The sequence below is a fragment of the Alternaria metachromatica genome (genome assembly GCF_023757995.1).
Source record: "Alternaria metachromatica strain BMP 0045 chromosome Unknown scaffold_42, whole genome shotgun sequence".
In the NCBI taxonomy this organism is placed as follows: Eukaryota; Fungi; Ascomycota; class Dothideomycetes; order Pleosporales; family Pleosporaceae; genus Alternaria; species Alternaria metachromatica.
In genome coordinates this window covers 102,031-124,294 of record NW_026055533.1, presented here as the reverse complement: position 1 = coordinate 124,294, position 22,264 = coordinate 102,031, and the positions used below count along the sequence as shown (strand labels likewise).

The following is a 22,264-nucleotide window of genomic DNA, read 5'->3' as shown; positions in this document are numbered from 1 at the left end:
TGGGAGCATTGCAGGAGCTGTTGGTGCAGGCATTGGGGCATGTATCAGTGCCGCAGCAGCGACATTGATAGATACCATTCGCAAGAGGAAAGAAAACATGGCGATATATAGAGAGGATCGTATGGCACAGAGCACCCAGGACATGCACTGCTCACGTCGGTGGAAGAAGAGCGACAGAGACGCTCTCAAGGTACGCGACCTCGTCGCAAAGTGGGTTTTGTCTTTTGGACCCCAACCATCGTGTCATTTTAAGTACGACCGACTATCACGACATCCTGGTCATGTTCGACAGCTGTGAGTGGGTGCATGAGGCACAGGAACACAATTGAGGTTTAGGGGATATGCGGGGCGTGGCCTTCGAGCACGGGCAGCGTTGGGCCGGGGGTTTGAGAGGCGGATAAAGTGCGACTTAGTCCAATCGTGGCATGGTTGGCGCCCGCCAAGCAGGCGTTCCGTCGTGGCTGGGCTGGGAGCCTCCTAAACCCTGATCCTGCATGCAGCGCTGAGCGATCTGGAATTCGTTGCGATAGAGATCTCAATGCACCGGCAAAACTCGCCGGTCGGTACAGGGCTGCAGGGCAGACGTCCCTCTGTGACATTGCGCAGCGATGCCTTGCGACACTTGGACGTCTCAATGTCGAGCGCCCGTATCCCTGAGCTCATCCTTCAGCCCCCGAATCGCTGCGGATGCTGTAATATCGTCCAGTTTGCTGGCTACGCGCCAGCCGAGGCATACACTGCAAGAAGCCTTCGACGACACATGAAACCTTGCTCGCACGCTTCTCCAATTTTATCGAGTTGGTAGTACACCTGGATGTAGCGCAGCGGTGCGTCCATTTGTAGGTGAGACAGACACAGTCAAAATACATTTGCTGGCACTCGTCTTGTTAGCGCATGAACACGAGATACAGGGAACGCCTTTGGGTGCATCCTGGGGAATTTGAGCAAACGGGAGTTCTTCTTCGTATGTATAGCATAGCCAAAACGCCAGGTCCGGTATGATACTGGCGCGCAAGATGGGTCCTCAAAAGCAAAACCAGGTGCCAATTCTCTTGCTCCTTCCTTTCCATCCCTTATCAACCGGCTCCATGTCTTCTTTCGTATAGACATCGGTCTCAAGATCCATTTCGCTCGCTTTCCTAAACTTGGTCTTCTTCAGAAGTTTCCAGCCGACGATCATCAATAGGAAGATGGGAAGTTCAAGATAGAAGCTAACAAAATCCACGGCGGCAAACTTGGGGCTGAATGACGACCATCCCTGCACTAGCACAATGAAGATGTTTAGGAAGACGCAGATGTAAGGGCCCCAAGGGTACATCCAGTTTCGGAAGGGTAGCAGGTGTTCTTTTCCTTGGGCTTTGAGACCTGCGCGGAAACGCAGCGAAGAGATGCCGATGCATATCCAGCTCAGTTGGTTTGAGACGCCCACAATGTTCTGTAGCCATGTCCATAGCTGGCCCGATCCGACGAAAGAAAGGGAGAAAAGTACAATAGACACCAAGCTAGTCGTCAACACTGCGATCCACGGAACTTGGTATCGCGTCAGCTTCGTGAAGACTTTGGGCGCATGTCCGTTCGCTCCGAGTGTGTAGAGCAGGCGCGAGCCGGCGTAGAGGGCGTGGTTGCCTGCCGATATGACACTGGTGAGGACCACTGCGTTCACGAACGATCCAGCCGCTTTTGAACCGGCCATTTGGAATGCGATGGTGAAAGGCGATGTACGCGATGACTTTGTCGAGAGACCGGGATAATCGTACGGTATGTTGAATCCAATCATGATGGCCGTGAGGATGTAAAAGAGCAAGATGCGCCAAAAGACGTTCTTCACGACCTTTGGAAGCACGCGTGCTGGATCGCGCGTCTCTCCGGCCGTGATTGCGATGGACTCGGTTCCACCGTAGGCGAACGATGCCGTCACGAAAACAGATGCGAAGCCTCCAATGCCACCCACAAATGGTGCATCTCCAGCGGTCCAGAATTTGCCTCCAATGTATCCATAGTCGGTGTTCGCACCAGCATTGACTCCGATGCTCAGGATTATGAAGATAACGATAGTCACCACCTTCAAAAGACTCAACCAGTACTCCAGCTCGCCATAGGCCTTGACGTTGATGATGTTCGCCAACACGATCAGCACCCATACGGCTATGCCAACAGCATACCATGGGACGCTATCGCTCCAGTATTGTATCAGCAACTGCAAAGCGACAAGATCGGCCGCCGTGCTGACAGCATCGTTGAACCAGTAATTCCATGTCAAGGCAAAACCAAATGCATCGTCCACGTAGCGACCAGCGAATGTGCAGAAGGAGCCTGCGACGGGGACGAAGGCAGCCATCTCGCCAAGAGATAGCATAGTGCAGAAGACGATGAAGCCGACGATCGAGTAGCAGATGAGTAGCGAAGCTGGTCCGCCAGTTGCGAGAGCTTTGCCAGTTCCGAGGAAGAGTCCAGTTCCGATCGTGCCTCCGATGGCTATCATTTGCACCTGCCTGGCACTGAGAGATCGTCGGAGGCGGTCTTCATTGACGAGATGGGAAGGTATCCGGTCCAGGGATTCGGGCGATGCCGCGGCGACATCATGAGGATCCTTCTCAGGGTCGGTGGTCGTCATGGTTGAAGCGAGGTCTATCACGGTGATGTGATGCGATGTAAGAGCTGAAGCTCAGAGCTGGCGCGTGGAAGCTTTTCATGGCGAAGCTTACTTCTGGACTGAGCACGAGCGCGATACCCATAATTCGCAGGCGAGTCAGCGATCATTACACTTCTGGCGCATTTCGCACAGCTTGCCACGGAGCACGTCATTTTGCTCGTAGCGGATTGGCGGTGCGGGGGAAACCAGAGGGTCGGAAACATTTTCACTCTCAGTTTGCATTGCACTACACCGAGAACGGTTAGCGTAGTACCACACTCGGATGGCTATTACTAAGGCTGCCCAGGGCGCGAGGAAGCTTGTTCAAAAATAACCTTGGAAGTTGGAACATGCATTCGCTAACATACATGGTCAGCGTATCTCATACTTCATGTCCCACCTTCCATATCTCAAGTGCGGTGACTTTGCCTTCGACAGCCACCGAGCCTCCATTGATCTCTAAATGGCGCAGCGAATCGCTCAAAGTAATACTCAGGGCTCCAGCTGTGATCTTCACGCCATCCTGCTCTATCAACACCTCTACCGTATCCTCTGGATCATTCAAATCCCCCTCCCGAAGGACGCGGTGTACTGGGGAAAGTCCAAAGATCGAGTACTTCTCGCTGGGTCTAAGGAACCGAACCGGAGGAGGATCCAAGTTGTCAATTTGACGTTCTCCAAGCGCGCCAGTGTACACGCAAATCGTGGTCGATCGATGCGCAGCTTCCAGTATATCCTCCTTGGCTTGCACAATCAGGAGGTGATCTGGCGCTCGTAAAATCGTCGCGATGTTGGTGATATGTCGCAAGTCGGCCTGGAAATCAGTGCTGCCAGGTTGTAATTGCACATCAATGGCATGAATGTTTGGCGCTAGGCCATGTTCGCCAGACATGATCAGGAACAGTTGTGCGATCTGCTCTACAGCGATGATTTTGGATGTCGCAACCTTGTTGTAGATGCCCTATTGTGGATCAGGTTTTCATGTGTATCCACTTGCAGGTAGGGTCCACGTACTATTATGGCTAGTGAGTATGGCAGCCCGTGCCAAAAATCATGACTGATATGGAAACTCTGCTCGAGGAATGTTTCTAGTACAGCAAGCAAATTGGGCTAGAAATTGATGAGCGCTTGTACAAATTCGGGATGGCAGGGAGTACCTTACGACTGAGGACAGAATGGCGTCTCGAAACGTCGGCCAATCGACGGACGCCATATCTTCCGAACTTTGTCTAAAGCCCTCGATGATGCATCGAACGACTGCCTGGTTTCGCGACCGCCCAGCAGCTCCGGACAGTCTGTTGAATAAGGAAACAATGAGACCGAACAAAATCTCCAAGTCGTGTACTGACACAGACCCTTCCAAGCTTCTCGAATACGAACTGGGAAGCCGAGAGGCAGCTGGCAAAACGTCTTTACGCATGAAGCCGTATTTGGGGGACCGCCGCTCGCGAATAGTCTCACCGAGCTTGAACAGCACATCGATGAGGTCCTCGTCATCATTCTCCGAACGGAGACCAGGATTTTGTAATGTGCGCAAGTTACCAGTAGCCATGCTCTGAAACAAGATTCGCACGTCGTCTGCTGGGCCTCTTTCTCTAGTGACTGGCTCACCGCCTTGCCACCTGGTAACTTCGTGCGAGAGAATGCGATGGTTGTTCTTAGACAGCATACAAATGCCGCGAAGGAAGGTGCCGCATGTCATGCGTTCATCTTCGTCGACAGGAAACGGGAAAGATCCGTAATGTAGCAATATTCTGTACAGCAGTGGTCCAGCCGTCCTGATTGCGGCGGCAACGTCAGGATTTCGTTGGACCAGGTAGCGAACGAAAGTGTCAACCGTCCAATCTGCTGTAGTGAGCAAGAGACCTTGTTGTGAGCGGACTGCCTTTACATGGAGGCCCGCCTTCGTAATCGCATGTTGATTTTGCTTCAAAAAGCCTGCGCAGCCCGTTCAATGGGTTTTCAGAATAGATATACAGTTCGTCCAATAACAGACCCAGCACCTGGCCTAATGACACGTATAAGTACTTTGTTCAAAGGAATGCTAGTGTTCATCACCTTGCCCTGCGAACAAGTGCAGGGGATCAACCGGTGGGCCGATGGTGCTTGAGGACAGCCCCATGGTAAGACTACGGAAAGGTAAGAAAGGGCACGGAATAATTTAGGGATGTCTTCGACTATAAAATTGTATGAGTAGCAGTGTTGAGGCGACGCATGCATAGCAACGCGGCTGTGGCGCGCTCCAGGCATCCATTTCCCGCCCGCGGCCAGGCGTCCAGCGGCCAGGCGCGACTCACCGGCCAGTCCTGAAGACCGTCAGATGCGCGCACCATCCCTGATCTATGGCGAGCATCGCGACATCAGATTTTCCTTAAGAAAACCTTGATCAAACTCCTTTGATAATATCCGCAGCCTTCTCTGCGACAGCATACATCGTTGCCTGCAGGTGCGCCGCCGGTATCAACGGCAGGATCGACGCGTCCACCACCCTCAATCCTTCTACGCCATAGACTTTCAACTGCGGGTCCACACATCCACCCAACTCTTCTGGCATCAGAGCACAGGCGCCACTCGAATGCGCATACGTCGGGTTCAAAGCAGCCGCCTCGATGCTCGCGTCAAAGATCTCATCGTCGGTTTGAAACTGCGCGCCCGGCACGGCTTCGACGGGCGCATAGCGCCGTAGCAGGGGTGCGGTAGTCCAATGCTTCCTGTTCCAGCGCACGAGCTCACCAAGCACTAATTTATCGACTGGGTTCTGGAATGCGTTCCGGACGACGATCGGATTTGCTGATGGATGCGTGGTGTTGAGGGTCAACATACCGCGCGAGAGAGGTTTCTGTACTGCAGTAGCTGCCCGACCCCAGGGTTGGATCGGGTATTCACCCGTGGCCGCGTCGTCGGAAAGGTAGTGTTCGATGAGAATCTTGCGCTGTGCAATGAAGCCCTTCAGCAAGGTCTCGATCTTTGAATAGCGTTGTGGTAGGTAGGTAGTGGCATTTTGCTCAGAGATGAGGGCGGTTATGTTGGCGTACTTGTCCGAGAAATCCTTGAATGCAAGAAAGAGTACAGCGTTGCCTCGTCCAAAGGTCCATGGGCCCGTACGGTTAGCATCGTACAGATCGGCAGCTGTGGCGTTGAAGACTGGGTCGGGTCTTGTGACGAGCATGTCGGGATTAGGGATGGACTGATTGGAAAGGTTGAATTGCATGTACAAGGCTTGGTGATCCTGGAAGTTCGAACCAACTGCCGGAAGGTCTTTCTTCACAGCGATCCCAGCAGCGGATAGGTCATCCTTTGGACCGATGCCTGACAGCATGAGCAGATGTGGCGTAAAGACGCCCCCGGCTGCCAGTATGACTTCTTTCTTTGCGAAGACAGATGCGGTTAGGGATCCGGTGTTCGATGTATACTTGACACCACTTGCCGCGAGCGTAGTACCGTTCTTGAACAAGATCTCGTCCACGTGTGTATTGGTCATGAGATGCAAGTTGCTTCGCGATTGAACTGGGTCGTAGTAGGCTCTGCGAGCATGGCTTCGCTGCTTGGTGGTATTGTCGATGGAGTTTGGCGTCCAGAATGTGCCAATCGGTCTAATGAGACCTTCCGGTGAGTGCGGTATGTCGGTCCTGGATACAAAAGAGGCCATGATGTCGACGTAATCCTCGTACTGGTAGTTCGGTATCGATACTTTGACTGGACCGTCACCATATCTATGTACAGGTCAGCTATCACCCGACCGAAACCGGTGTGAGCACATACGCATTGGCATCAAATGTCATGTTGAAGTGCTGGCGAACCGCTTCTGAGGGGCCATCAAAATGAGTAGACTTCTTGAAGTACTTCGCGAGGCCTTCATAGCCCCATCCCGGATTCCCTAGCTGCTCCCATGCATCGTAGTCTGCATCAGAACCTCTATCCCATTGCATTCCGTTGATCACTGAGCCACCGCCAACAACATTACCTACATGCACCATCCAGGTCTTGTTCTGCATGAAAGGCTCTGGCGCAGACGTAATGGGGTAATAGTTCTCAGCGTTAATGTTGGCAAAGTAAGGCACGCTTGTCGTGGGTCTGTTGTCGATGGCGCCATTCTCAATGACCAGAACAGAGACTTGACGCTGTTAGCCAGGTGAATCATGCTGCCGAGAGGCGCGTGGTACTTACCATCTGCATCTTCAGTCAAGCGATTGGCAACGACGAGCCCGCTCAGCCCACCGCCCACTACAATGTAATCGTAGGTTCCTGTCTCTGAGGATGTCTGCCGAGCGCTCACTACCGCCGCTGCGGCTGGTGAAAGAAAGCCGATGAGACCGACGAGCGAGCTGAACTTGAGCAACGGCATCGTCGTGATTCGTCAGGCTCAGCGACGGTGGAGTCGATACTGAATCAACTCTTACCGGGGCATCGAGAGAATTAAATGCTCAGCAGTACCATGATTTAGCCAGGGTGACGGTTAGAGCTCTCAACATCATTGAACCCGGTCCGCATGTGACAAGCGGTGTGTTGCATCCGAGTCGTTCTGGACCGACAAGTTTCCAGTATCAACAAATCCATTCGCATGGTATTCATCTCGGTGTCGACCTCCATTTGATGTTGTAATGCTGATCGTGCATCCTTCCGATGCGTGTTTCCAGAGGAACCCCACTTTGGCGCCTGCCGAGCAAATCACGAAGAGTAAGCGTGTGGGGCGCCAAGCGGCGGCGGCGGCGCGTCTTCCTCCGCGAGAACCAGCCTTTCGAGGTCGCATGCGCCTCACCCAAAACACTATCTTCCGGCAGATGTCTTCCCTGCTTTGATGCAGCCCCATCGATGTCACCTCCAGCGGTCGTATGGCGAAAGTTAAGAGACGAACGCAATCATCAGCCCCCGGGTGTAATACAGAAATCTTACTCTTTTCCCAACGCACACGTCCTCGGACTCACGCAGGTGCCAACACAGCGATTGATAACACTACCAGCCATGCAGACGCGGGCTATGCGTGTCTTGGTATCGACATGGCCTATCCACAAGTAACGGTAAAAATACCCGAGATGTCTGCTTCCCTAGAACGCCTGGCCTGGCAAATGTCCTGTGGCCACTGAGAAACGGTCCACAAACACCATATGCGCCAAGAAAAGGCGAACAAATTCGCTGGGGCGAAGGCTTACGTGTGATCGATAGTACTGCTACCAGTCAAGGTGTACTGTGCCTCGATGGACCAGTACTCAGCATGCGACGGTTAAATCGCTGACCAGGTTTACGTAGGAAGAAGAGTTGGGGCACGCATCCTTCCAGGCAGAGAAAGATACCTGTCTGTAATCTTGAACTCTTAGAAATGACTCCCTTGTTACATGATGTGGCTGGAACTAGCTTCCACCTTTCGCTCTTCAACCTCACTGCTGCACACCAGGTGCCAGATACGCCACCAAGATGGAAGGCGCCGAGAACCTGCCCTCGATGCACCTCGAGCTCATTATTGTCTCGGTTTGCATGATGCTGTTTAGCACCGTTTTTGCGGGTTGGCGAATCATGATCAGGTTCAAAGCATCTCCGTCGATGCGAGCAAGCGACTGGTTGATGATCCTCGGAGTAGTAAGTGAGCAAAACGCCTCGATCGAAGTTCATGGGTAGCTAATCAATTAGTACAGGCTATGAACAACTCTGCTATGGTCGTATCCATCATATCCGCGTTTCACGGTGCGGGCCGTCTTCTGAGCGATCCCTTTTGGCAGCCGAATTCAGTGGAGAAGATGGTCTACCAGAACCGTCTCGTCTTTGCGAGCCAGCTCCTCAATGTTTATGCCATGTGGATTGTCAAGCTCTCTATTTGCACATACCTCCTGGCACTCAATTTCTCAAAGGGATACCGTTGGGTCATATGGGTGAGTGCACTACGACTATATTTGATACGACCCAAACGCTGACATCGATCGGCTCCGACAGGCGACGATCGTTTTCGTTACGATCTTCAATTTTCTACTACCCGTGATACAACACTTTGGTCTCTGCCGACCTCTCGCATCGAGATGGGACATACGTATTACCGACAAAGAGTGCTGGTCGCCGGTAGTGCGGATAGGTATTGCATATACCCAAGCCATTTCCAACATCATCACGGACCTGGTGTATGCGACAGCACCGATCGCATATCTCCGGTCTGTCCGGCTCAGTAGCCGTACGCAGTGGAGTGTGCGGGCTGTCTTTCTTATGTCTTTAGTGTGATTCCCTCGACCCCATGATAGCCAAGAGCAAAGTCTAACGAGCAACAGGTGTACAGCCATATCCGTCATGAAGCTTTGGGATTTCCAGCGGCTTCAGGGCATGAAAGAGGCTTACTACGAGTCGGTTACACTCTCTATTTGGTCGATGACGGAAGTTTCCGTGGGCATCGTGGTTGCCAACCTGCCGCCGCTGCGCAAATCTTTCGACAGCCTTCTCATTCACGTTCTTCCCAAGTCATCGAACGACAAATCGGCCTCAACTAGATTCCAGAGCTTTCATCTACCTACGTACCATGGTCATCTCGACCCCAGAGCTACAACGAAAGGCATGACGGGCCGAAGCACAAGACGGCACTCCATGACTACGATTCCAGGGGATCACGAGAGCGACAAGGCAATCCTGGAAGACATACAATTGAGAAAGAGCAACGACAGCCATCACATCATGTGCACGACACACATCAGCGTGCAACAAGGTCATCGAGGAGCTTAGACTATTACGAAACCACAAAGGTCAAATGTCATTGTCCGACCATACATTGTTGGTTCTTTGGATCATGTTTGGAGACGCTTAAACGATTCATTGTCACGATCTCCTCATAGTCTATATACTAGCCGTCGCGCACGTCCGACCCTCGTTTGCAGTTAGCAGGCCACGGATCGCTCTCAAATGCGCAGCACCTTGCACCTTTTCCCTGATACCATATTCCATACGCTCATACACTATTTCCAGCCGCTTACTCTGTCTGTTCCTGCTCCTGCAAGTCCTGTACCCTCCTGTCGGCCTCAGCATCAGCTCCCTTCTTACTCACAACAGCCTGCGCAATCCACGTGCTGACAAGCACCACCGCGCAGACCAAACTGGGAATCAACATCCTCCTGCTCGCCTGCGCTTCACTGCATATTTGTTGGCTGTGATCATCGTGTCCCCTGGAAAGCATCTCGAATATACTGCAAGCAGCTAGTTCGCGCGTGCAGTCGAAATACGGGTTGTAATACGAGTATGCAGCACTTGGTACGCAGGCCTCGCGTTCCAGACGTTTCTTGGTCTCGAAGGTTATGATTGTGGAGGTTAGTGACATGGCGAACGCGGCGAGACCGAAGAAGATCGAGCAGGCTAGTACCCAGGGGAAGCGGGAGCCTGCGGTCTTGGGGTTCTGGAGCAGTTGTCAGCAGGGCCTCTAGAGGTTGGAGGTAATTAGACATACCTTCTCCTTCATCATCATGAACGCCACCGTCAGCCACCCCACGACTCCGGCGACCAACCCAACGCAACCGCTCACCAAGACCCAGATGTCGTTGCTTGTCACATATTGCATGTACACTTTGTTGAAGTCTCTGTTTCCAGCGTCGAATTCCTCCCAATACTCCCTGCGTGCAGGTGAGCCGACAGGTCCGTAATATGTGTAGCTGCCTTCTGGATAGCTTGCGTCCATCGACTCGCTGTAGTGTGTGACGAGGGCGACCGTTGCAATCGAGAGAGCGACCAGGGTTGTCGATGCTAGGAGGGATGTGGCTTGCAAGGCCTTGGAGAGGATCGATGAACTCATGGCTGTATCGTATACAGTAGCGTTAGGATGGGGATATGATGGATGTTCTGGAAAGGGTAGAGGTCGGGGTGAGAGGATGATTGCGATATGAAGCACGAGGCTGGCAACCCACTACCGCTATATATGACCTTGATAAAGTTGGGCGGGGTAGCTTGTCACCGCGTTCTCCCCACCGCATGCTGGAACGAGACCCGAGTAAGACATGCCAAAATGCACGACTGCGCCTCCGTCAGGCATCCCGCGTCCGATTTCTACGACCTCAACCCGACCGCCAAGCCCGTGCAGCGCATGCGATGAAGGAAGAATGCGCAGACATCATTCGTGCGGATACACTCTGTGATGCAGTGTATTGGAGCGGAGTCTAGGCAGATCCTTACGTCGTCATAGCGACTACGCCGGACACAAGTTGTGACATTGCGTCTTTGCCAATGGTGCCTGGACCCGAGTTCGCTACCAACGCCACATACAGTTACCTCGACAACGGAGGATTGATCTGTTCTTTTCGGTGCTGTCGTACTCGGCTCTACATTCGCTTTTACTTCGCACAGTCTACGTGTCGGATTTGAGAATTCTGCCTTGAAGTTAACCTTGCACATTGCGACAGACACGGTCCAATTTGTTGATCAACATTAGACTTTCCATTGTTCAGCCTTGCATTCATTTCCTATCATCCTCTTCATCTCTTATCCATCTCAATACTCATCATCATACCTCTGCTCGTCCCTCCCCTCATCATACGCATTCTCCATGTTATCACCAAACTGCTCCACACCCTCCGTCATATTATCCCACTTATTCTCAATATCCTGCGGTATATCTTCCACAGCCTGCACCTTCCCGCCCGTCCACTCCGCTGCGTTTTCTGGGAAGTCCTCCACGTCCTGGACGCCGTTATCCCACTTCTGCTCCACGTCGTCGCCAAAGTTCTCGGCGCGTCCGACTTGCTCGCCGGTCCAGCCCGCGGCGTTTTCGGGGAAGTTGCTGACGTCGTTGCCGAATTCGTCGACGCCGTTGGATACGTTGGCTTTGGCGCTGTCCCAGCCGTCTTCTGCGATGGGGTGTTAGAGATGATCTAGGTAAGCTGGGTGAGTGGACGGTTACGTACCGATCTTGTCGCTCTCATGCATCAGCAGTGCACCGCCTGCAACACCTGCGACACCGGCTGCGGCGTACTTCCAGCCATTACCGCCGCTCTTCTCTTCCTGTTGTTGGCCACTACGAGTCGGGTCGTATGCGCTCTGCTGGTATGCACCTTGGTTGCTGTAGCCGTCCTGGCCATAGCCATAACCGCCTTGTGGTGGGGGAGCACCGTAGTTGCCCTGTTGTTGCGCGTAGCCGGGTCCGGGGTACTGGAAAGTTCGCTCGCCGTTCTGCTGGTTCACGAAGACCCAACGGTTTTCGCGTTGATCCCACTCAGCGTACCATGGTGGCGAGACTGGTGGTGGTTGCTGAGAGTGCTGTGGGGGAGGATACTGTGAGTAGCCCTGCTGTTGTTGGGGTGGGTATTGGCCATAGCCTGACTGTTGCTGTTGCTGTTGCTGTTGGTCCTTTGAACCAGAGCTGGTGAAGTCGGAGATCAATTCGCTGAGGAAACCCATGATGAGTACGCTGTGGATGTCGGATAGAGTGAGAAGTTAGTGGAAGTTGTATGTGGACTGTCAATGTGGATGCAGGCGGGGTGAGGTATTTATTCAATGATCTACCTATGCCCCTCTTACGCATCAATCGGTCCACTACATCTGCAGCTAGAGTTGTTCGAGATGACCCACGATGCGTAGCAAATGCGTACGGCCGGACCTTTGAAACGTGGCGCAATCTCGGTGAGGCGGTGAGGCGGTGCCGCTCTCTCCGTATCCGGCAAAAAGCAGCCACGATGGCCAGCAACGAGAAGTCGCTACAAACATGTCCGCTTCCATTCCATCAAATTCAATCCTGAGGATCTCAAACGCCAACAAAAACAGCGATTTGGATGAGGCGGCCGGCACTCGTTCACAGGATGTCAAGCTTCTTTAAGCTTTACTTGGCACGCGGATGGTCCCTCCCGGATGAGCTAGGCTTTGACCGCCCCACTTAAGCGATGACTTTGAGGCGCAGTTCAGGGGCATTTAATGACGCGACGCGTTGCACTGCGCCACCCGGCCGAGATGATGAAGAGCAGACTACGAGTCCAATACTACAATACTTAGTAACGGAGGGATACGTATGTATAGAACGCTCTAACTGCCCCATTGAATTGGGAAAAAGTGAACACTCTCAACGTTGCCTCCTACAGCGTACAATCCATGGAAGAGAGGGGCTTAAAAGGCTACATTGCCCGATGATCTTGCCTTTCGATACTGATGTAGACTTCGCGTGCTCATTCAGCTTTTACCTTGCATTACATGCAGCTGCCAGTCTAGCCGGAAAACTCGTCGGATGCCTCGTCAGATTCCTCGTCAGATTCCTCATCGGATTCCTCTCAAGACTGCCCGCCAGAGTTCTCGTCAGATTCTTCGTCAGATTCAAGCCCCAGTGCAGCGTCAGTCCAGGGAGCCCATGCGCCCTCTTTTTCGAAGCGCCAATCCTTGCACCATCGCGGAAACCCATCACGCCAGAAAATGTAGTACTGTTCGAAGTTGTAGACGATTTCCAGGCTCTTTCCAATTTCCACATCTCTCATCTTGCTCGTCCAAAATTCGAAGTAGTAGATAATGCTCGCGGGTAGTTGCTGGCCACTAAGTTCAAGATACACAAGCTTCGGTGGCCATGGTCCGTCCTCAAGCGTTTTTCTCCTTAGGATATTTGGTCGATCGCGAGTGGTGGTCAGAGTGATGGTTCGTAAATCATCGCATTTCAGCAACGCCGAAAGCGTGAGGTCGCAAACCTTTGGGGCACCATCGATGCGCACATGCTTCAAATTCGGCAGCGCTTCAATCATGGCTGCAACCACATCGTCTGTAATCTCTAGGGCCTCTTCGCGCAAGGGGTCGCCGAGATATATCATCCGGATCGGTAATTGAAACTCATATGGAGCTTCGGTGATGTCCCTTAGCATCCGGCTATGATGTCTGGTCAGCGGAACGTGCATGTAACGCTGTGAGGAAGATTACCAACTTCGTGACACGAACCCACCGCGGAAAATACACCATCTCAATCCGATCGTGATCGAGAATTGCTTCCTCCAAGTACTCCGCTGAGTGTACTATCAACGAAAAACGCTCAAGGGGATGCCGGCCTGTTGGCATATCGGGGTCGATTCGTCGACGTTGCTCCTCGACGTACAAGTTACCTTCGCGGTCACACCCATCCCAGGAGACTAGCGGCCACTGGCGCGTTCGTGGATATTGATGGTGTTTGAACCATCTAACCTTACCTAGGTACGGGCGATCTTCTTCTGGATACCCGCGGACCCAATTCCGGGAATCTCCTTCCTGTGACATGATTTCGACGGGCGTGGTGCGAACAAAGAAATGATAGCACGAGATGAAGAAGCGAGCCGCAGCCAATGGCGGTGTAGCCGAGCGACACGCGACAGCTTGACCACGTGATCACGCGTCTTCGACCACGCCATTATCCCAAAGCGACCACAAACAACCTCATAACAACTCAACGCGCTGGTCGGACGCACGTAAAATCCGAACAACGGTCTGAAATGCGACATTGCAACCTTGAGGAATGCTTCATAGTATCACCGTCCAAAGTCCTCGCGTGAGCGAAATAGATGAACATCACGCAGCATTCCACAGCCACCAAGGGCGGGCCTTGCTGAGCAGTTTTCAACACGACAACAGATAAAACACGCGCCAGCAGCCATGAGCAAGTTTTGGAGAAAAGCGCGCGACCCTCTGACGTGTTTCGTCGCCTTCACCTTGACTTTGGTCGGCCTACTTCGCCGCAGACTCTTACTATACCTATAGTCAGTCGTTTGTTATATCGCAATCTCTCTTAAAACTCTTCTCCTCAACAACTTATTCTCCGCATTCCTTACACTGCTTTCTTGATCAATTCCCTACCCCTACAAACCACCGGCTCATCATGAAGCTCCTCGCGATCTTCCTCCTTGCCCTCACGGGCCTCGTCAAGATCGCCTCAAGCGCCGTTATCACTGGCCTCTCCGACGATCTCACCGGATCTGCCGTCGCTGGAGACTGTCGCAACGGCGACGAGAAGTGTTCCATCCTCCCGATCATCCTTCTCGGCCGCCACTCCATCAAGCGCTGCATCAACCACAATTGGGTCGACCACGAGATCTGCAACGCCGGGGTCATCTGTATTGCCAACCCTTCACCTCACTGTACCATCGCGACCATAAACGGTGAGATCGCTGACAAGGACAAGACCTCTGCTGTCGCCGCCAACGAGATTTCATCCAGACAACAGGTCTGTCTTGAAGGCACTCAGCAGTGCGCCTACCTCGACCCGATCAAGCGGCACATCATCCAACGCTGCTATGGCCGCAAGTGGGTGAATACCAAGGTCTGCGAAGCCACCGAGACCTGCATTGGTGGAGCTGCGCCCCAGTGTGTCGCTCAGATCGTTCTGGCTCGCGGCGAGACCGACGAAGAGGACACCAACGAGGAAAACACCAACGATGACGACATCGACGCCGTAAGCCCCTCGTACACCCCCTCCTATTCTAACCCATGTATACTGACAAACCCCAGAACCTCGCCCACAAGTCCGACCTTCCCTGCACAAAATGTAAGAGGATGCGCGATGATTGCTTCAGAGTGGGTCCCACTCACCTACTCCCCCACCGCCCTCTCCTCCTTGCACTGACTAACATTGCCGTAGAACCATAAGTGCAGAACAAACTACTGCCGCCACGAATGCCTCAACAGGATGAAGAGGTATCTTGTTGAAGACGGTCGGCATGGACGGTATCGCGGTACTTGTCAGGACTACTGCCCCCAGTTGTGTCGGTGATAAGGTGACGTGGTATCCGGTCGTTCTTTGCGGTTGAGCATCGATGAGCATACCGTTGGCATGAAGGGTTCGATGATTGGTCTTAGGATTGAGGGTTGGCAACGATGGTATGGCTTAAGCAGACGTATATCGTAGCATAGCTAGTTCATGCCGCGTAATGCGTAAAGACTCAGCTTCTCGTCCTTCTCTTCTTTGAAAATTTTGACATCTCCATACGAAGCTGAAGGATACCTCTGCTAAACATCCATTGCACACAAACAAGATCTCAAAGACCCTTACGACATATCATACACGAGACAGCCCTCTCATTAACAAACCACCCGCGCAGACTTTTCTGGGGTATCTAACCTAATCGAAGACCACCTTCTTTCCCGCCGCAGGCCCCTTACCCCCAAGATCAATCTTCAACTTCTTGCTCTCCTTCGCCAGTTTCGCTGCCTGCCAACTAGGATGCAACTCACCCTTATCATCCCTCTTAACACCCAGCCCCATCTTCCTATCCTTCTTATCATCTTTCTTGCCCAACGGCTCCGCATTACTTCCACTCTGCTGCACACCGCGACCACCCAGCGGCTTGCCCCTTCTTTGTCGCTTATCGTCACCGGCAACGGCGCCTCGCTTCGGGTCGAATTTGACATTTTGCTGTTGCTTCTCGAGATGTTTGGCTTTGGCGCCGAATTTCGCTTCAGCGATCTTTTGGCGCGCGCGTTGGCCGCGGCGGTTCTTGCGCGGTGCGTTGTCCGCGTCTAGGTCGGAGGCTTCGGATTCGGAGCCGGAGAAGTAGGCGGCGTGGCTGAGGGCGGGGAGGAAGGCGGAGGAGGTGGGCTTTTCGAGGGCGGCTTTGGTTTTGGTCTTCTTTGTGGGTATGGCGGCTTCGGAAGAGGAAGAGTCTGAATCTGAGGCAGAATCGGCAGAATCGTCGGAGGCAGGGGCTACGGATCGCGAGATGGCTACAGTATCGCTGTACTCGTCCTCGTCGTCACTCGTGTCGTCTGGTTGTGCGACTTCCTCCGCTTCGTCCTCGCTGTCGCTCGCAGCTTCCAGATCAGCGTCAGGGTCGTGTTCGCTTTCGCTGTCTGCGATACTAGGCGGTCGCTCATCGCCGGATACCGAGTCCTTGTCGTCTTCTTCTCCTGAGGATGGCTCAGCTATCCGCGCGCTGAACGCCATGTACGGGTCGTCCGCCTCGTCGCTCGCGTCCTTCATCTCGACGTCGTCCTTGTCAGTAGCCTTCGCCCTCTGCGCCTTCCTCGCCATCTTTTCTTCCTTGTGCTTCTTCATCTCCTCTGTGGTATATTCCTTAACGATCTCCTCCACCTTTTCGTTGTCCTTGGCTTTGTCCACCCCAAGTATGCCCTTCAGGTCGTCGATAACCTGATCCACGGCCTTCTTCACTTGTACGACTTTGAACATTCTCGCAGTGACATTGAGTGTGCTGGTATCCTTGCTTCCTTCTCTGATGCCGGAGATGTATTCCTGTAGTGGCTCCGCATCCTTCAAGCTTTTGACCCGTGACAAAGTTTTGCGCAAATGCTGGTCGCCCAGCTGCTCCAAGTTGAGCGCCTTGAGGACATTGTACTCGGCGTTCAATCGAAACACTGCCTCTTTCTGTCCCTTCTTGGTCGCATACTTCTTCCTGCGACTGTACTTCTGGCGCTCGAGCTGTGAAGCATGGCGCAGAGCTTGGAGCAGCGGCTTTTGCGCATCTTCGAGGCGCTTCTGGCAGTACTTGGCTTGTTTCGCAGGGTTCATTATCACGGGAGGAGGGAGGTTCCCGGAGGCGGCGGTCGTCTCGCGTTTTCGTTTCGGCATCGTGGGCGTAGTTTGGCGGTGTTATTGGTGTCGGGCTGCTGGTGGAAATTTTGGAGATGGGCGCGGCCTAATCGATAAGCCCGCGGCCAGACCTTCCCCATGTGGCCGCCGCACCAACCTTCCTTCACTCTCACTCCCCACTCGACTTGCAAGGCTGTCACTGTCATTACCACGCGCGCTATCGGGTACTCCTTAATGATGCATTGCGGTCGTTTCGAAGAAGACATATCGAGATGCATACTACAAAGATAGCTAAACACACCAGCTTGAGCGCTCAGCGCGCCTTCCACTCTCATCACACATCACCTTCATTCCATATCCATCTCAGATTCTGTCATTATCATCTTCTCCTTCGCGTCTGCTGCTGATTATAGAACCGCGTCTCTGGCATCCACGGGTGCTGAGGCGGTTTGCTATCAGGCGCACCTCCGCCCCGGCCGCCATCAGGAACAGCGGGTTCGGCGCCATCATACTCGCTTCGGCCCTGCCCTAGTGGCCGCTCACCAAAATCAGTCTGCCCTCCTGGCTGCAGATGAGGATCCGCCTCTCCGGGTTGTGGGCCGCGGGCGTTGTTCACAGGGGGCACTTGTAGGAACTCGGGTCGCTGCTGCGGCGGCGGCGGCGGCTGAGCATTGCCCTGACCTTGGCCCTGAACTTCCGGACCTCGAGCTGGTGGTGCTTGGTTCGGTGCGTTAGGAGCACGCTGCGGCGCAGGAACGTTACCATTGTTACCCCTATTGTTATTATTGCCAACGGGTACGAAGCCTGGCGGACCGCCGGCCGGGTTGTCTGTCTCATGGTCAGCTCTTTCCTTTCGGTTCTGCTTACTACATGGCAAATTGTACGATTTGGCATTCCCATCATCTCCTCGGGCGGCCTAGAGTGTTTCGCTCTCTGGTCTATTTGATGAGCTCGCCGACTGTTGCTCCATCCTTCCCAGATTGATGGGATATGCTTGCGTACCCAGTACTTCTTCGTTCGTGCCATGGTGCTTGGTGAGAATGCGTTGGGAATAGGAAAAAAGAGTCAGCCACAACGACCTTATACTGAGGCATAATGACTGTCGGGACAATGGAAGAGGAGGTATGGATCCAATACTGGACGCAGAAACAGCTCACGGAAATGTCACTTACCACGTCTTCCTGAACCATTGCGGTATCGTCGCCGAGCACCACCATATCGATAACCGCCATGGCTCTCATCGGTATCGTAACCGTCATCGTACACGTTCCTTCCGCGTCTTGGTTCTTCGTATCCAGGATATCCTCCATATGTAGGATACCCTCCATATGCAGGGTATCCACCGTATCCACCGTATGCAGAATATGAACCTGCTCATTTAGCAGTGAACTAGTAGGCTATTCTGAATACCTTACCGAAGTGAATGGGAGGCGGCGTCCTACTTCCCCCGAAGAGTCGTTTGAAGAAGCCCATGCTGTTGACACTATGGACACAGGATTTCGATGATGTAAAGAAGACGCACTTGTGGGATGTCGAAGCTGGCGTCAATAGGAAGAGTCTTGTTCAGTATCGTCGATGAGTGGAAGAAGAGTGCTTTGGCACAGAGAAGCGCAGTGGCAGTATATGGACCACGGCTGAAACGGTGAAGATGCGACAATCTTCAAATATCCTACTAACAATCACAGTTCTCCGTGACTTCCTATCCATCGACGATACCCGTGATATATCGGAAACCAGCACAATCCACTCTACGCCAAACGCCTCCGAAATTGAACTGTATTCCGCGAACAACAAAACACAACGCCGCAGAATCCACGATCGCCCATGATAATAACAAGATGCCGAGAATGCCAGCACTCAAGATCCTTCCGCCCACCCTCACGCACCAAGTTGTAGCGTTTAGTCGATCCTCTTGCCCGATACATAGTAGTCCTTGGTCTTGAACACCGATTTGATCGCGAATGTTGATCTTTCGTCGGATTTGTTCGCTTGAGGCTTGAACGTGTTCTGGCGAACGAAGTCGGGCTTCTGCTCGGCTTCTTGTTTGCGCTTCTCTTCGTTTTTGCCAATGTAGCTTTCGGTAGCCTGCGAAGCTGCATTCTCCTGTGGAGGCTTTTTCTTCTTGTGGACGACTAGGCTGTGTGTCGTGGTCTTCTTTGTGACGACTTTAGGGCGAACCTGGTATCCTTTCCCGGTATTGACGTTGTAGGTCACGAGGTGTCCCTTCTCTGATTCCGGCTTCATATATGCGGTTACCATCGTGGTGATGTTCACGAGGGATTTCTTCGATGGATGTATCTGCGCTTGACAGATAGTGTAGGGCAAGCAATCGTTTCCCGGAATGGCAGATATCGACCTAGTGGTTGCAGGAGGTGGTTTAGCGAAGGAACAAGGCACGTCAACGTGGCATTTATATGTATAGATGTGTGAGTTCTGCTCCCTTCGCAGACTGTACTTGATCTTGGGCATTCCAGAACCAGCGTTTGATTTGGATCTTATTGACTGTACTGGCAGGCTATGCGATATACTTCTTTCACAAGATTCACGGTCAGGACGTCCACGTTTGTTGAGTTGGTGTGACATCGAGGGCGACAGTTACGCAAATGATTGACCTCAAGCTAGTCTTCCATCTTCACGATTGAGTCACATACACAACAATGTTCATCGGTACGAAGGTGGTCAGTCGGTCAGTATGCGCTCCACCTCCCCACAACACATGCTGACCTCTTGGAAAGCGAGGTGCTCGAGCAGCCTTTTGAAGTATGATGGCAAGACTTGGTTCATTGTACATGGAACGAAACACACTGTATGACTAACACCAAGTGACTCATAAGCTGGTCTTGCGTATTCCTTACGCTGACAAGTCTACCCGGCCATGGCTTCGACACCTTCCTCTACCTCAACATCTCTAGATGATCCAGCACCCGTCTTCCAACTCTCATCCATGCTCTACGAGGTCGCCCTACAACACGCCATACCTCCTACGCTAGCTCCAACCTCCAGCCTCCACTACCCCATCCCGAACAACATCGACCAGAACTATCGTGCCACCGCTTACGCCCATACCAACTTTCGCCTCTCTCTCTCTCATAAGTCCGCGTCTCGATACTTTGCCTTCCGGCGGCGTTTCCCGACGGGTTGTGGAGCTCTCTCGTGAGCTTCATCCCATCCCTTAGGATAGTGCCAACCTTGCTTCCGCTCTTCCCACTCCCGAGCCAGGTTTGAATAAGGTGCTGGTTGAGGCGCAGATGTCATGTACTGCGATGGATACGGTTCATTCGTGGCTGGATAGTATGGTGGAGCGGTCGGCTGAGGATGTGTATATTGCGGGTCCAGGTACGGCTGGCTCGCATACCTCGGATCTTCAGCTGGGTTGACGTAGGCAAAAGAAGGAGCCTGGGGCTGTGGATAGTACTGCTGCTGGTAAGGCTGCGAATATTGCGGATACTGCGGTGGGCACTGCGGTGTATATGGCTGCCCGTACGGCTGCGGGTGATAACATTGCTGTTGTCGTTGTCGTTGCTGCTGCTGCTGCTGTCTATCTTGCTGCGAACGCTGACACTTTTTCCCAGATGCCTGTTCAGCTTCGCTATCCGATGGGTCTGGGCGCATTACAGGCAATCCAGCAGCAGTGGAAACCGAAACGACGCTCATTGTGGAGCTCTTTTTGCGTCTGGATGACCGACGACGCGTATTATCTTTCGACGCTTCGGCAGTATGAAGGGCGTTGTCGCGGTACGCTATCATCGCATTGTGTTCGTTTGGCCGGACGGTTTCGATGCTTGATACCGAGTCACTGCGATATCTCGAAACCGACCTGCTACGGACCGAGCGAGATTGACTTTCGGGTCTGGCTTCTTCGTGCTCATCGTAACTTACTCTCACTCCAGCTGACTCATCGTAGGAACCTTTAGTGCGAGATGTAGTACTGCGACCACGGTCATCACGAGACGCTTGTCTGCTACTTTGAGAGCTGCTTGCTTTACTCGAGGCTCGTCTCGAAGTAGGCGCGCGTTCGCTACTAGACTCAGGGTCATTGACGTCGATATGACTCCTGGCTTTCGACGCGGAGCTGATGCCTCGCTCAGTCCGACCAGATTTGATACTTGAGGCTCGTTTCGAACTTGATACGAGTTGCATGTTTGACTCATAGTCATTTTCGTCGATATGACTTCTGGATCTCGACGCAATACTACTATCTCGCTCACTGCGACCCGATTTAATAGTACTCCTTGTGTTAGCAGCGACACTGGGGGCTCCTTCGGAAACTGAAGAGGTATTTCTTTCGCCGGGCAGAACATCTCTTGGTCTGCGGCTTCTCGCACTGCTTTCCACTTCGCTTAGACTGCAGCTGACCACAGATTTAGCGTACTCTTCATCGACGCGGCGCCGAGCGGCACTAGGGATGCTAACAGCATGTTCGCTTCGAATGCTTAGTGTCACACTAGCGGCGCGCGATGCTAGAGGTTGCGGGAATGGAGCTCGTAAAGCCAGGGCTCGCGAAGATGAGGCTCGAGAAGGATCACGCGAGTGGCTCTCTTGCAGGTATTCTGATGACTCTTCGACGAAGCTAACATCGCTAGGTGCGACACTCGGACTTCTAGATCTGGATGCCGGCAGCAAAAGACGGTCTTGTCTCACCGCAGTTCGGGCGGCACTAACAACACTCTGCGAACGAGAAGGCTGAGGATTTTGAACTTCGCTTGGAACTCGCGAGACAGATAAAGGCGGGTGCTGCACGGATACCGTACTTGAGGCGACGCTTTTAACGCTTGGTGCGCGATAGTTCCGGACCCTTGGTTCAGGCAAAGACGGGTGACTTTCAGGGACCCGACTTTGAACGGCGGATATGACACTCGAGGAACGAGAGCTATCGCTTGACGCTAGCAAAGCCGGGTACTTTCCCGATGCCGTGCTCGGAGTGACGCTTACTTCACTCGATGCGCGAGATCTTTCTCTCGGTGCGGGCAAAAGCAGAGGATTCTTGGGGGGCGTACTCGGAGATGTGCTTACAGCGCTGGAAGCGTGGGGGTTGTTTGTACCCAGTGACGGGATCGGGACCGTTTGTGGAGGGTGTGGGTGGTAATTTCCAGATACGCTAGGTTGCGTGGCATTGACTGTACTCGCATGACTCTTAGCAGCGCTGACTACGCTCGCAGCAGGGGTGCTATAAGTACTATGAGCGACACTTGGGATACGCG

The 22,264-nt window shown here is 53.0% G+C and overlaps 8 protein-coding genes across 8 annotated transcripts; 1 reads left to right on the top strand and 7 right to left on the bottom strand.

The window, feature by feature from the left end:
- Nucleotides 1-1,024: 1,024 nt before the first annotated feature.
- Nucleotides 1,025-2,614, bottom strand: J4E83_010214 (uncharacterized protein; the record flags this gene model as incomplete). Its single annotated transcript, XM_049337096.1, has 1 exon — nucleotides 1,025-2,614. One exon carries the CDS (start codon nucleotides 2,612-2,614, stop codon nucleotides 1,025-1,027), a length of 1,590 nt encoding a protein of 529 aa, XP_049183798.1.
- A 400-nt stretch (nucleotides 2,615-3,014) lies between these two features.
- On the bottom strand, nucleotides 3,015-4,184 carry J4E83_010213 (uncharacterized protein; the record flags this gene model as incomplete). Its single annotated transcript, XM_049337095.1, has 2 exons — nucleotides 3,015-3,593; nucleotides 4,041-4,184. The coding sequence occupies 2 exons, from the start codon at nucleotides 4,182-4,184 to the stop codon at nucleotides 3,015-3,017; spliced, it is 723 nt and encodes a 240-aa protein (XP_049183797.1).
- An 834-nt stretch (nucleotides 4,185-5,018) lies between these two features.
- J4E83_010212 (uncharacterized protein) lies at nucleotides 5,019-6,977 on the bottom strand (the record flags this gene model as incomplete). The annotated part of the gene is made up of 3 exons (XM_049337094.1): nucleotides 5,019-6,345; nucleotides 6,395-6,746; nucleotides 6,800-6,977. The coding sequence occupies 3 exons, from the start codon at nucleotides 6,975-6,977 to the stop codon at nucleotides 5,019-5,021; spliced, it is 1,857 nt and encodes a 618-aa protein (XP_049183796.1).
- Nucleotides 6,978-9,572: 2,595 nt separating this feature from the next.
- On the bottom strand, nucleotides 9,573-10,385 carry J4E83_010211 (uncharacterized protein; the record flags this gene model as incomplete). The annotated part of the gene is made up of 2 exons (XM_049337093.1): nucleotides 9,573-9,992; nucleotides 10,044-10,385. 2 exons carry the CDS (start codon nucleotides 10,383-10,385, stop codon nucleotides 9,573-9,575), a joined length of 762 nt encoding a protein of 253 aa, XP_049183795.1.
- A 692-nt stretch (nucleotides 10,386-11,077) lies between these two features.
- Nucleotides 11,078-11,983, bottom strand: J4E83_010210 (uncharacterized protein; the record flags this gene model as incomplete). Its single annotated transcript, XM_049337092.1, has 2 exons — nucleotides 11,078-11,433; nucleotides 11,491-11,983. The coding sequence occupies 2 exons, from the start codon at nucleotides 11,981-11,983 to the stop codon at nucleotides 11,078-11,080; spliced, it is 849 nt and encodes a 282-aa protein (XP_049183794.1).
- Nucleotides 11,984-14,399: 2,416 nt separating this feature from the next.
- On the top strand, nucleotides 14,400-15,166 carry J4E83_010209 (uncharacterized protein; the record flags this gene model as incomplete). Its single annotated transcript, XM_049337091.1, has 3 exons — nucleotides 14,400-14,972; nucleotides 15,029-15,098; nucleotides 15,159-15,166. 3 exons carry the CDS (start codon nucleotides 14,400-14,402, stop codon nucleotides 15,164-15,166), a joined length of 651 nt encoding a protein of 216 aa, XP_049183793.1.
- A 472-nt stretch (nucleotides 15,167-15,638) lies between these two features.
- On the bottom strand, nucleotides 15,639-17,102 carry J4E83_010208 (uncharacterized protein; the record flags this gene model as incomplete). The annotated part of the gene is made up of 1 exon (XM_049337090.1): nucleotides 15,639-17,102. The coding sequence occupies one exon, from the start codon at nucleotides 17,100-17,102 to the stop codon at nucleotides 15,639-15,641; it is 1,464 nt and encodes a 487-aa protein (XP_049183792.1).
- Nucleotides 17,103-18,962: 1,860 nt separating this feature from the next.
- On the bottom strand, nucleotides 18,963-19,307 carry J4E83_010207 (uncharacterized protein; the record flags this gene model as incomplete). Its single annotated transcript, XM_049337089.1, has 1 exon — nucleotides 18,963-19,307. The coding sequence occupies one exon, from the start codon at nucleotides 19,305-19,307 to the stop codon at nucleotides 18,963-18,965; it is 345 nt and encodes a 114-aa protein (XP_049183791.1).
- Between the last annotated feature and the right edge of the window lie 2,957 nt (nucleotides 19,308-22,264).